Here is a 12141-nt window from a genome sequence, read left to right on the forward strand (position 1 = left end):
ATGCATTCTCTGCGTAGTGCAGACTGATTTGCTCTCGTGAGTCATCAAATCGAGACCAAATCGCAGCCTTTGCGATTAGGAAATCGCGTTTTAACATATCGCGATATTATCGCAAATGCAATTAATTGTTCAGACCTACTTAATATTAACAATTTCTATGCAGGATAACTTTTAAAAGTCCTGCTTTTAACTTCAGGATCAGATTTAGGATCAGACCCTAATGAGAATGTGACATTGTGGATACAGTGCCTTGCAAAAGTGTTAAATAATAAATGAATAAAAAATATAACTTTCCTCGACTGGGCTACAGGTGCATAGCATTGGCGACTTTGCCCTCTGTCACTAACAGGCAAGTTTGCAAACTCTAACTTGAAGCACTAAAAATTTAAAAAAAAAAGACAATAGACAATTTAGAAATCTAGTTTTATCTGAAAACTTCTACCTGTACATGCTTGACATAACTGTACTTTCTTTCTTTCGTGTCCTTATTATCCTAATTAACTTATCAAATGTTATTTATCAAATTTCCAATTCAGAAAGTTTTATCTTTCTTGTATTCTTTTCTGTGTTGTTGTCTTGTGGTTGTCTTTGTAATTACTCCATGTCATTGTAAATGAGGGCCGCCACTACATGATCTGAATGGAATGAATGAATGGAATGAATGAATGAATGGATTTCATCAGCGTCAAATTAAATCTCCGCCTTTTGAATGTCACTTCTCTTCCGACAGGAAAACCCGTACGTGATGCACAAGGCCAACCACCAGGACTACCAGGGCAACGACCAGTACAAGGGTTTCTGTGTGGACATGCTGCGGGAGCTGGCAGACATCTTGAAGTTCTCCTTCAAGATCAAGCTGGTGGACGACGGGCTGTACGGAGCGCCGGAGCCCAACGGCAGCTGGACCGGCATGGTGGGAGAGCTGATCAACCGGGTGAGTCGAGGAGGAGCAGGGAAAAAAACAAAGAGAAAAAGGCATTTCTCAGAAAGGAAGTGGAATAAGGTGTTCAGACAACACTCTCTCCCAGCGCGTCAAAGAAACGTCGACACAAATGTCGACAAGAAGGTTAAAAAACCTTCTTCTTACTCCTCTTTGTCCTTGTCTTCCTCCTGGTACTCCATCAACACGTTGGTCATGAACTCCACTTTGTTGGACCTCAAAGCGTCCGAGACGCTGGCTAACGACGCTGGCTAACGACGCTGGCTAACGACGCTGGCTAACGACGCTGGCTAACGACGCTGGCTAACGACGCTGGCTAACGACGCTTTCTAGCAAGACGCTGGCTAAAAAGACGCTGGCTAACAAGACGCTGGCTAACGACGCTGGCTAGCAAGACGCTGGCTAGCAAGACGCTGGCTAAAAAGACGCTGGCTAACAAGACGCTGGCTAACAAGACACTGGCTAGCAAGACGCTGGCTAACAAGAGGCTGGCTAAGAAGAAGCTGGCTAGCAAGACGCTGGCTAAAAAGACGCTGGCTAAAAAGACGATGGCTAACCAGACGCTGGCTAACAAGACGCTGGCTAACAAGAGGCTGGCTAACAAGACGCTGGCTAACAAGACGTTGGCTAGCAAGACGTTGGCTAGCAAGACGCTAACAATTAGAAATAATGCAGGATGTAAAAACACGACAAAAACGTAGACAAAGACAGCGATAAAAGCAACAAATGTCGGAAAAAGCGTTAAAAAACGTTAAAAGAAGTGACAAACGTTAAGACAAAACGACAAAAATGTCAAAACAGGGACAAAAAAGGTTGAATATTTATGTATAAAAATGAAAAATATAGAAAAACGCGCTTGGTCGGGACTCTTGGCGGCACTTTTTGACGCTCTGGGACGTGTGTGCGTGCATGCGTGCGTGCGTGCGTGCATGCTTGCTATTCAGCCCTTTTTTATTGCATCAAATAACTAATAAAAACCAAACTGATCGGAACAATGAACTCTTGAACAAACACCAGCATGATCAAAACTTCCTGAAACGACAGAAACAATCTTCTGGGAAAAATGGATTTGACGTGTACTTCTGACTTTTGAAGTTTCAGGTGAACCAGGTGTTTTGACTTCACTTAAACAGTCTAGGCATCAACCCCTGCCCGGTCCTGACTTTGAAAAGAAAAATGTCATGTCTCAGTTTCAAAAGATGTCGTCACTTTCCAAAGACAGCCTTACATTTCGAAATGTCCTCACCCCACGAAGATGTCCTTCTTGTTGCAAGCATGTCCCCCACTTTTTAGTAAAACGTGCTCGCACTCGCTATGGAAATCAAAATGCTCCGAAAGTACAAGAGAGCAAATGCAAGTCTGAAACACAGCCTTTTAAAAGAGGTGAGGACCGGACAAAATGGCCTCACTTTCAGGGAGTAAAGCTCCGATTATTTTCTCCCAAAAACACACTGCAAGAGTGCACACACACACACGCACACACACACACGCACATACACACGCGTACTACACGCACACACACACACTCACACGCGTAATACGCGCACACACACATACCCACACACTGGGCGCACACACACACCACACACGCGCGTGCGTACTGCGCGCGTGCACACACACACACACACACACACACACACACACACACACACATGCGCGCACACACACACACACGTATGGCCTACTGTGCACACACACACGCGCACACACACACACACACACTCACACACACACCCAAGTCCTGTGCACACACACACACACACACACACACACACACACACACACACACACACACACACACACGTGTTTGCCAACACTACTCCTGATCGTCTTTACTTTACTCTCACAGCTTTTATCGCCGGCAGTTCTCTTCAGCTTTAATTAGAGCCAGCTTGTCTTAAAGTGAGCCACTCTTCCCCGAGAACACAGCTAACGGGTGGAACAGCCGTCAGCTGAGCAGCTTAATGCCTCCTCAGCATCTGTGTGTGTCTCGGCTCCTCCAGGCCGAGCAGCTCTCCAACGCTCCGTCGCTCGTATAATTGGCTGACTCTCGTGTTGCAGTCGAGGGTGCCGCCGCTGTCAGCCCGACGGCTCGGAGACCCACGTCTCTCCTCCGCTCCCGACCCGCCCACCGGCCGCCTGTTGCCATAACGACCAACGCAGAACCAGTGCAGTCATCGAAGAGTGCCACAGTCGGTTCCAGTGTGTGAGATCATTTGCGCGTGGTCACACTTGAACTTCACGAATGCTGTAAAAGAACGAGTCAAATCCAATTCATCCGTCGAAGTCTGTTTTCCTGACAGGATGGGACACCTCTGTAGTTTAAAGTAGGCAGCCTGCACTGCACATCCTGAGGAAAGCTCATTGTGGGACTGGCTCTAGTGGCTGTAATTCTGCACCAAGGCTGAATTTCGGGAAAGAGACTTCAGATACAGTATTAGGGGACCACTAAGGTCTATATAAAAGAGACTTCAGATACAGTATTAGGGGACCACTACACACTTAAAAATGATGGGTTAAAAATAACCCAACTTGGGTTGTTTTATTACCCAACCGCTGGATCACTATTGCACCGGACCAACAGTAGTTAATTTGACCCAGCAAGATGGGTTGGTCATTTTTAACTCAACAGATGAGTTAAATATTCTACCCAAATGCTGGGTCAAATTAATTATAATTCTGGGTTTATTCAACTACATATTTGTTATATAGTGTACCCAAATGCTGGGTCAAATTAATTATAATTCTGGGTTTATTCAACTACATATTTGTTATATAGTGTACCCAAATGCTGGGTCAAATTAATTATAATTCTGGGTTTATTCAACTACATATTTGTTATATAGTGTACCCAAATGCTGGGTCAAATTAATTACAATTCTGGGTTGATTCAACTACATATTTGTTATATAGTGTACCTGAATGCTGGGCAAAATTAACCCATATGCCAGATTAATTCTAACACATTACAGTACAATTTAAGAAAATAAATTGCAATAAAACTGTTAAACTACAAACCTAGAACAGAATACATGCTAGATGTATGCATATATTATTTAATAAACACTTGAACAATACAAAAACAAAACAACATAATGGAATCTTTGAAAAAAAATTATTATATCAACAATATAGTGGAACTGGTGCAGTTCATATCACTCAGGTAGGAAAACATTCAGAGCAAAACAACAATTACGAATGAACTGGCTGAACATTCAACAGGTCTATAGTGAACAAATTCAAATTCCTATTAAAAAGCTGCTATTAAGAGCCATTAGCTCTACTTGCAAGCAAGTATGACCAAGTTTCAAACAACTTTGATGCAGCATCCCCATGCAGGACAAGCCTGTGCAATCTATAAAATGGAAAACACATTTTTAAAACCAATTCAATGTGGCACTCATATTTCCTTATACCTACCATGCCTTTGGTCATTAGGTGAGGGAACTCTTCAAGGATCTGATCGATGGTCCAATTGTTGTCCCTAATCCACTTGGCCCTTGTAGTTGTTTTACCTTTTTACAAGAATATTTGTGGCTGCTCAAAGCATAGCCTTCAGGGCACGAGTTTCAGTACAACAGTACAGCAGTGGTTCCCAAACTTTTTATTATATATTTCTTAACCCTTAACTCAAGTGGCCCTTGTCGTTTGCCAGGCCGCCATTTTAAATAAGCAATTTGTTCTTATCTATTGTGGGTCACCACATTACTTAAATAAATGCACATAAATGCATTTAATCAGACATATCAGGTTATCTCACTGTTTTTACATACTTTAATCAGTCATACAATGTTATGCCTTCACATTTCACATTAAAAGCTTCAGGAAAAACAAGCACGTTCATTTATAGACAGTTAAAATAATATAGCTAGCAAAGCAACTAACTGACTAACTAACTTAACTATCTAGCTAGCTAGCTAGATAGTTTGTTAACTGGCGAATCACCTGGCAGGCTTGAAACTAGCTGGCAAATTAGCCTGGTGAACTCAATAAACATGACCATATGCCCATGGGCATTATGAACTTGTTTCATTAATTCATTAATATAATTCAGACCAAACGGATAAGCTGTAGGCTATCCATGCTTCCATGATAACGGCTAAATGGCTAGCGTTAGCTAGCTACGTTGTTAGCCAAACTAACCAACTAGCCTCACAATATAAAGATAGTACTTTAATAGGTAACGCAACACAGACAATGTGAATTAGACATGTAGCTAATGTGAATTAGACATGTAGATAGTGTACACAAACCTTTTATTATTTATTTGCCTCGTTGGATGACCAGACTGGTTCTCTGCTGTGACAAGCGCTCGGTGTGTGGACTCTGGTGATGATCTGATGACGTTCAAAGCACAAACAACCCAAGTGCTGGGTCAACCAATGTATGTTGGGTTGATGGATTTTGACTCAACGCATGAGTTGCACAAAATAACCCAACTTTCATATAAATAACCCATAATGGATAAAACTTTTCATAACCCAGCGGTTGGGTTGATGAAATAACCCAGCATTTTTTAGGGTGTAAGGTCTATATAAAAGAGACTTCAGATACAGTATTAGGGGACCACTAAGGTCTATATAAAAGAGACTTCAGATACAGTATTAGGGGACCACTAAGGTCTATATAAAAGAGACTTCAGATACAGTATTAGGGGACCACTAAGGTCTATATAAAAGAGACTTCAGATGCAGTATTAGGGGACCACTAAGGTCTATATAAAAGAGACTTCAGATACAGTATTAGGGGACCACTAAGGTCTATATAAAAGAGAGTTCAGATACAGTATTAGGGGACCACTAAGGTCTATATAAAAGACTCCAGATACAGTATTAGGGGACCACTAAGGCCTATATAAAAGAGACTTCAGATCCAGTATTAGGGGACCACTAAGGTCTATATAAAAGAGACTTCAGATACAGTATTAGGGGACCACTAAGGTCTATATAAAAGAGAGTTCAGATACAGTATTAGGGGACCACTAAGGTCTATATAAAAGAGACTTCAGATACAGTATTAGGGGACCACTAAGGTCTATATAAAAGAGACTTCAGATACAGTATTAGGGGACCACTAAGGTCTATATAAAGCTTCCAAAGAGCACCATGTCATGGGACCTTTAGAAAATAAAAAATAAAAACGCCTCGTTGTCACAGATAAGTAAACACAGGGGTTACTGTGTTTGCAAAAAGAGTCCACTTAAACCCCAGTATTGTAACTCAAGTAGTTACTGAATGAATTTAGTTGTCAACACATTTGTTATTATCAGTTTTTTTTTTTCCTGTGTGTTTGTCACCTAACAAAAGTGTTTCAGCTAGGGCTGCACAATTATCGCAATTTTATCGGGGGTGGGGGGGGGGATATGTTAAAGGCAAAATATGTGTCAAACAATTGGCAATTAAGTATTGAATTAGTGGTGCTGTAGAGACATGCCGACCTACAAATCCTATCTATCTATCTATACAGACTTAAAAAAAAAAAAACATATTTGTTTGGTACAGATCCGCGTGAAAAATCACACTATAGTCATCTTAATTTTATTTTTTTAAGGTTAGGATTAGGGGCCTTAGAAAATGTATTATGTCAGCGCAGGTCCTCACAAGTATCGAAGTACCAACGTGTGTGTGGTGTGGAATGCAAAAGCTGCACTGCTGTTTGTCACATTGGTGGCTCCTGTCTACTGCTGCTAATGATACACACATAATGGTGATGATAATGGTGATGGTAGCTTTTGATTGCATGTGTGCGTGTGCGCGTGTGTGTGTGCGTGTGTGTGTGCATACCCAATACTGTCAGAGAGAGGGAATTGGGAACACAAGCAGGCCATTGAGATGCTAATCATCTGTCTTTTTTCTTACTAATTAAACAGAGCTGTTTAAATTACACTGCGGGATCCCTCAGCGTGATCACACACACACACACACACACAAACACACACAAATGCACACACACACACACACACATACAGGCCAGCAGGTATTCACACTCTTTTATCTGTAGCCGGAGACTCTTTTTATGAGCTTTTAATGTAATTATGTAAAACATTAGGTTTTCAGCCCTCTCTTTCTGTTGCTTCTTTACCTCAATCTGCCATCTCTATTTGAGAAAGAGAGAGACACACACACAAACACACTTTGCATCTTTAACCTTCTCTAAAACGATGTTTTTGTCATTGGAAATTTGAGAGGTGGAAACAACCGCAGGCTTACACACACACACGCACACACACGCACATGCAAACACACACACACACACACACACACACACACACACACACACACACACACACACAGGCCTAGGAGTCTGATGAAAGTGGGTGAAATGTGTGTACTTGTTAATCAATTAGGTGTTAATTAAGGAGCAGAGAGGTGTCTGGGGTCCAGATAAACGCTCCACTATGGATCCACTCCATGTCTCTCTGTTGACTTTAAACTTAATGAGATTATCTTTCAACTTTAATTTCACTGCCGTGTTTACCCGGCAAGGTTAAATCCATCATTCACGTGATCGCTGCTGGGCAACCAAAAAACACGTTAAAAAGCACACTTTGAAGCAGTTTTGTCAATGTAGGTTTTTAACGGCACATAACTTGAATAAAATAAGGCATGATAAATGTTTCTCCCACAAAAAAAAACACAACAGATCTTTTGTATGCATTCAGAAGCAGATCGACGACAGCCCTTACAGGGCAATTTGCGATAACATTGTGATTTGCATTCAACTCTAAAATACACAACAAGGTCCCAGTGTGGCGAGAGTTGGATTTTAATGAGAACGTTTCTGAAGTCTTCGGCGGTGCACTTGCTGTTGCAATTCATCACTTTTTGCCATTTCCATTTTTTAGTCATCAAAGTTTGTATTCATTATCACGTTTGTATCTTATTACAAATAGGCTGGTGATATTTGAACAACAAAAAACAAACAGAAAGGGAATATATACTGTATATATTTAGTGTATACGCTAGTCGCAGTGAAGTCGCTGACTTCAGACTTGACTTGGGACTCGAAAGACTTCAGACTGGACTCGGACTCGAGATGCGGGACTCGAGAACAATCTTTATTTTTAGTCTGATGAGCTGAATGTTCTTCCCCCTCCCTGCGTTGACCTATAACCTACCTATGCAACGCATTCTTATGAACGTCCGTATGATATTTTACGAAAATGCATGCCACACCAAAAGCGTGAGATATTGTACGAAAGCCGGCTGGTCACGTGAGCGGCAGTTGCTAGCTGTTTACGCCGCTACAATCCTCCGTCGCAGCTAAGGTGGTATCAGCGGCAGTTAGTAGAAGTGTTTAGCAGCTACAGCTGTCTCCGCTGCTCCGCATGGTGCTCCGTTGTATCAGCGGTAGTTGGTGGTTCAGTTACCCGAGAATAGGTGACTGTGAGCCGGGTACAGAGCACCGCGAGCTACCGGTCATTTTGCCGGATATTACTATTATTATTATTAAGTTTAAGGCCACAAAAAGTGAGCGTTATGCGGCAACGACAGTTACGTTTGAGCACCAAAACGACTAGTTAAGTTTAGGAAACAGACTCCGGTTTGGATTAAAACACTGCCAAGGAACACGCATTTCCCCGGGAAGCGAATTCCGATCCCTGGCATGAAAGTCCTCTGTTTTATCGCCCACCAATCCACCCGAACTCCTCTCAACGCGGCCAGCCGTGTTCTTATACAGCAGCAGTCAATGTGCTGCTTACAGCGGAAAAAAAATGTGGACTAATGAGACTTCAGATACAGTATTAGGGGACCACTAAGGCCTATATAAAAGAGACTTCAGATACAGTATTAGGGGACCACTAAGGTCTATATAAAAGAGACTTCAGATACAGTATTAGGGGACCACTAAGGTCTATATAAAAGAGACTTCAGATACAGTATTAGGGGACCACTAAGGTCTATATAAAAGAGACTTCAGATACAGTATTAGGGGACCACTAAGGTCTATATAAAAGAGACTTCAGATACAGTATTAGGGGACCACTAAGGTCTATATAAAAGAGACTTCAGATATAGTATTAGTGGACCACTAAGGTCTATATAAAAGAGACTTCAGATATAGTATTAGGGGACCACTAAGGTCTATATAAAAGAGACTTCAGATACAGTATTAGGGGACCACTAAGGCCTATATAAAAGAGACTTCAGATACAGTATTGGGGGACCACTAAGGTATATATAAAAGCATCCAAAAAGCAGCATGTCATGGGATCGTTAAGTCCTAAAGGCATTTTTAGATATCTTCTTAAATTCTCCTTTTAAGGGTATTTGCATATAACCTGATCCCCATGTGTTCCATATCAAAATGTTCAGAACAAACTCAGCTTTATGGAGAGTGACGCCCAAAATTGTTCCAGACCAATGTATAAAGAGATAATTTGGCCCTGAAATATTTCTCAAATCACTTGTTATAACAAACCTACACTCAATTGTTTTGGTGCTTGAAATGAGTCTTGGCTTCACAAAAGTAGCATAATATATGAATAAAATAGTAAATAAAGTGTAGCTGGTGCTGCTTTTGTCCTCAGAGGGTTACATTCTTTTTTTACTGGGACTTTGAATTATTCATCAGACCTCAAACTGTTTGTTGTTTGGTCTCGTCTGAAATTTGTCGTCAGCATGTTTTGTGTTTCTGTCAGCCCAACGGTGACGGACCAAATGCAGAAATGAATTCAACTGAATTTCATTGAGATCCATAAACTCTGTGCTCTGGCTTGAGATGGGACCAGTTGGAGCTCCAGGATTTACCCACTCTGCCCCACCAGGAACGAAAGCTCATATCTGGCAGTTTTAGTGCCACGCTGTCCCCTGGGGAGCTGCACAATAACAATCCACCGTTAATGCATTCAGTTAACAGCCGCGACTCCTGTCCAATGAAAATCTATATTTCATTAAAAAAGCCTCAGAATCTCTGCAAATAAGGTTTCAAACATTTGGAACAAAGGGTGCTGCAGTTCCTGAGGCTGAAAGAAATCTGCAGTTCAAGCTTGTAATAAGAGACGGCTGTTTAGTTGGAGACCCAGCGGTCTGCCGGTCAGTTCAGCGTGCCAAAATATCAGTCAGAGCAGACAGTAATCGTCATCTGCACATGTGCAGCTGGAGGGAGACTATTAACCTTGAAAACACACACAGTTGCAGTTTCATATGATGGGCGAGGTTAGCTAGTCAAAGTCGCGAATCACATTTCATGGGATACATTCATGCACAGGTTCAACGTGAATAACCCACTGTTTTGGAGTTTTCTTTAGACAATAAAAACAAAAAAAAATGTTTTAGCGCTTGTTTAAAGGTCCCATGGCCCATGGCCCATCACTTTATGAGGTTTTTTAACATTAATATGCGTTCCCCCAGCCTGCCTATGGTCCCCCAGTGACTAGAAACGGCGATAGGTGTAAACCAAGCCCTGGGTATCCTGCTCTGTCTTTGAGAAAACGAAAGCTTGAGATGGGCCAATCTGGAATCTTCCCTTTGTGATGTCATAAGGGGAAAGGTTACCTCCCCTTTCTCTGCTTTGCCCACCCAGAGAATTTGGCCCACCCATGAAAGAGAGAGACATCATGGCTTTCAAACAAGCAAAGTGGCAGTTGGTCACTGCCTTGCCCCCCCCCCCCCCCCTCCTCCTCAGTAGCTAGAGACACAGAAATGGCACATCCTAAGGAAAGCTCATTGTGGGACTGGCTCTAGTCGCTGGAATTCTGCACCAAGGCTGAATATCGGGAAAGAGACTTCAGATACAGTATTAGGGGACCACTAAGGTCTATATAAAAGAGACTTCAGATACAGTATTAGGGGACCACTAAGGTCTATATAAAAGAGACTTCAGATACAGTATTAGGGGACCACTAAGGCCTATATAAAAGAGACTTCAGATACAGTATTAGTGAACCACTAACACCTTACAATGTTCAACACAAAATTACGCCTTTGTCTACAACTGTAACATTTTTGGCTGTATTATTTGTGTCCCCTTCAAAAATTTCTTTTGAAATGACATGTTTATTGCTCCTAAAGGTTATTGTTCGTGTTTCTCCTTAAATGTTTTCTGTTAATGCAAAATCAACTGCACGTGAACGTAATTCACTGGAGGTTGTTAAGCTCATTACAGAATAAATTAGGAGTCATTAGAAACAGAATAACAAATGTAAATCTCTCTCTGTGGTCTCGAACAGCTTCAGTTTTTACATTTTTATTCACTTTGTGAACGTTAAAGTGGCATTTGTGGCAAAAAAAAAAAAAAACAAACAAAAAGCTTTTGCTGTTGCTAATAGTCCTGTACCAATGATTACATAATTGTCTAATTATAAAAACATTTTTACATAATAGTGGGATTCTTTGTCTAACCGCAATTAATTGCAAATATTTGCTGAGGTCTAAGGGGTGTGACTATTGATGGTAATTGTTGATTGTGTTTGGATGTGCCAAATTGTAATTATATAGTATAACTGATTATTGGTCGGACTGTTGCGCTAAAGCGATGCTAGTTGTTGGCACTTGACCTTCTCTATACACTATTCACAGCAAAAAAAATGTTTCATGATAATAAAGAGTCGTTGTTTACTTCCTGGGCTGTGTATTTGTATTATTACATAATCTGGGTCACATGACAGTGATGTATAACCAAAGGTGTATCCTGGAATTTTATTCAAAAATTGAATTTCTTTGATGAAAGTAATACATAAATAAATATTTTTTACATTTGACTGAAAGAGACAATGGTATTGTTAACCATAGTTATTTCTGAGACAATTCATTGTACAGCAACATTTTGAATGGTTTCAGCTCTAGTTGCTAAAATGAACTCTTCTCTGTCTTTTTGTCTCTCTCTGTCTGTCTGTCTGTCTCTCTGTCTGTCTCTCTGTAGAAAGCAGACCTGGCGGTCGCCGGCTTCACCATCACCTCGGAGAGAGAGAAGGTGATTGATTTCTCCAAACCCTTCATGACTCTGGGGATCAGCATCCTGTACCGGGTTCATCTGGTAAATTCACTTCTGCCGTCTTCATTCTATTACCTTTTAACTGATTTTGCAGTCAGTGTTAACAGTCATGGCTAGGCTGGCCAACAGCTGAATTACGTGTAGTCTAGTATATTTTAGCGGGTTTACTGTACTATATAAATATATGGACCATAATGGACATATCAAAGTGGGGCGTCTGGGTGTCCTCCCCCAGGGAAATTTTGAGCGCCAAAGACTTCATTTCC

At 41.3% G+C, this 12141-nt stretch overlaps 1 protein-coding gene across 1 annotated transcript in view; it reads left to right on the forward strand.

The window, feature by feature from the left end:
* LOC114568120 (glutamate receptor ionotropic, kainate 5) overlaps positions 1–12141 on the forward strand; it is a 107931-nt gene that overhangs the window by 60216 nt on the left and 35574 nt on the right. Inside the window, exons 11-12 of the mRNA XM_028597516.1 lie at positions 731–934; positions 11804–11917. Coding sequence (XP_028453317.1) covers positions 731–934; positions 11804–11917 — 318 coding nt within the window. The remainder of the gene's footprint in view (positions 1–730; positions 935–11803; positions 11918–12141) is intronic.

Source organism: Perca flavescens, chromosome 14 (genome assembly GCF_004354835.1).
Source record: "Perca flavescens isolate YP-PL-M2 chromosome 14, PFLA_1.0, whole genome shotgun sequence".
In the NCBI taxonomy this organism is placed as follows: domain Eukaryota; kingdom Metazoa; phylum Chordata; class Actinopteri; order Perciformes; family Percidae; genus Perca; species Perca flavescens.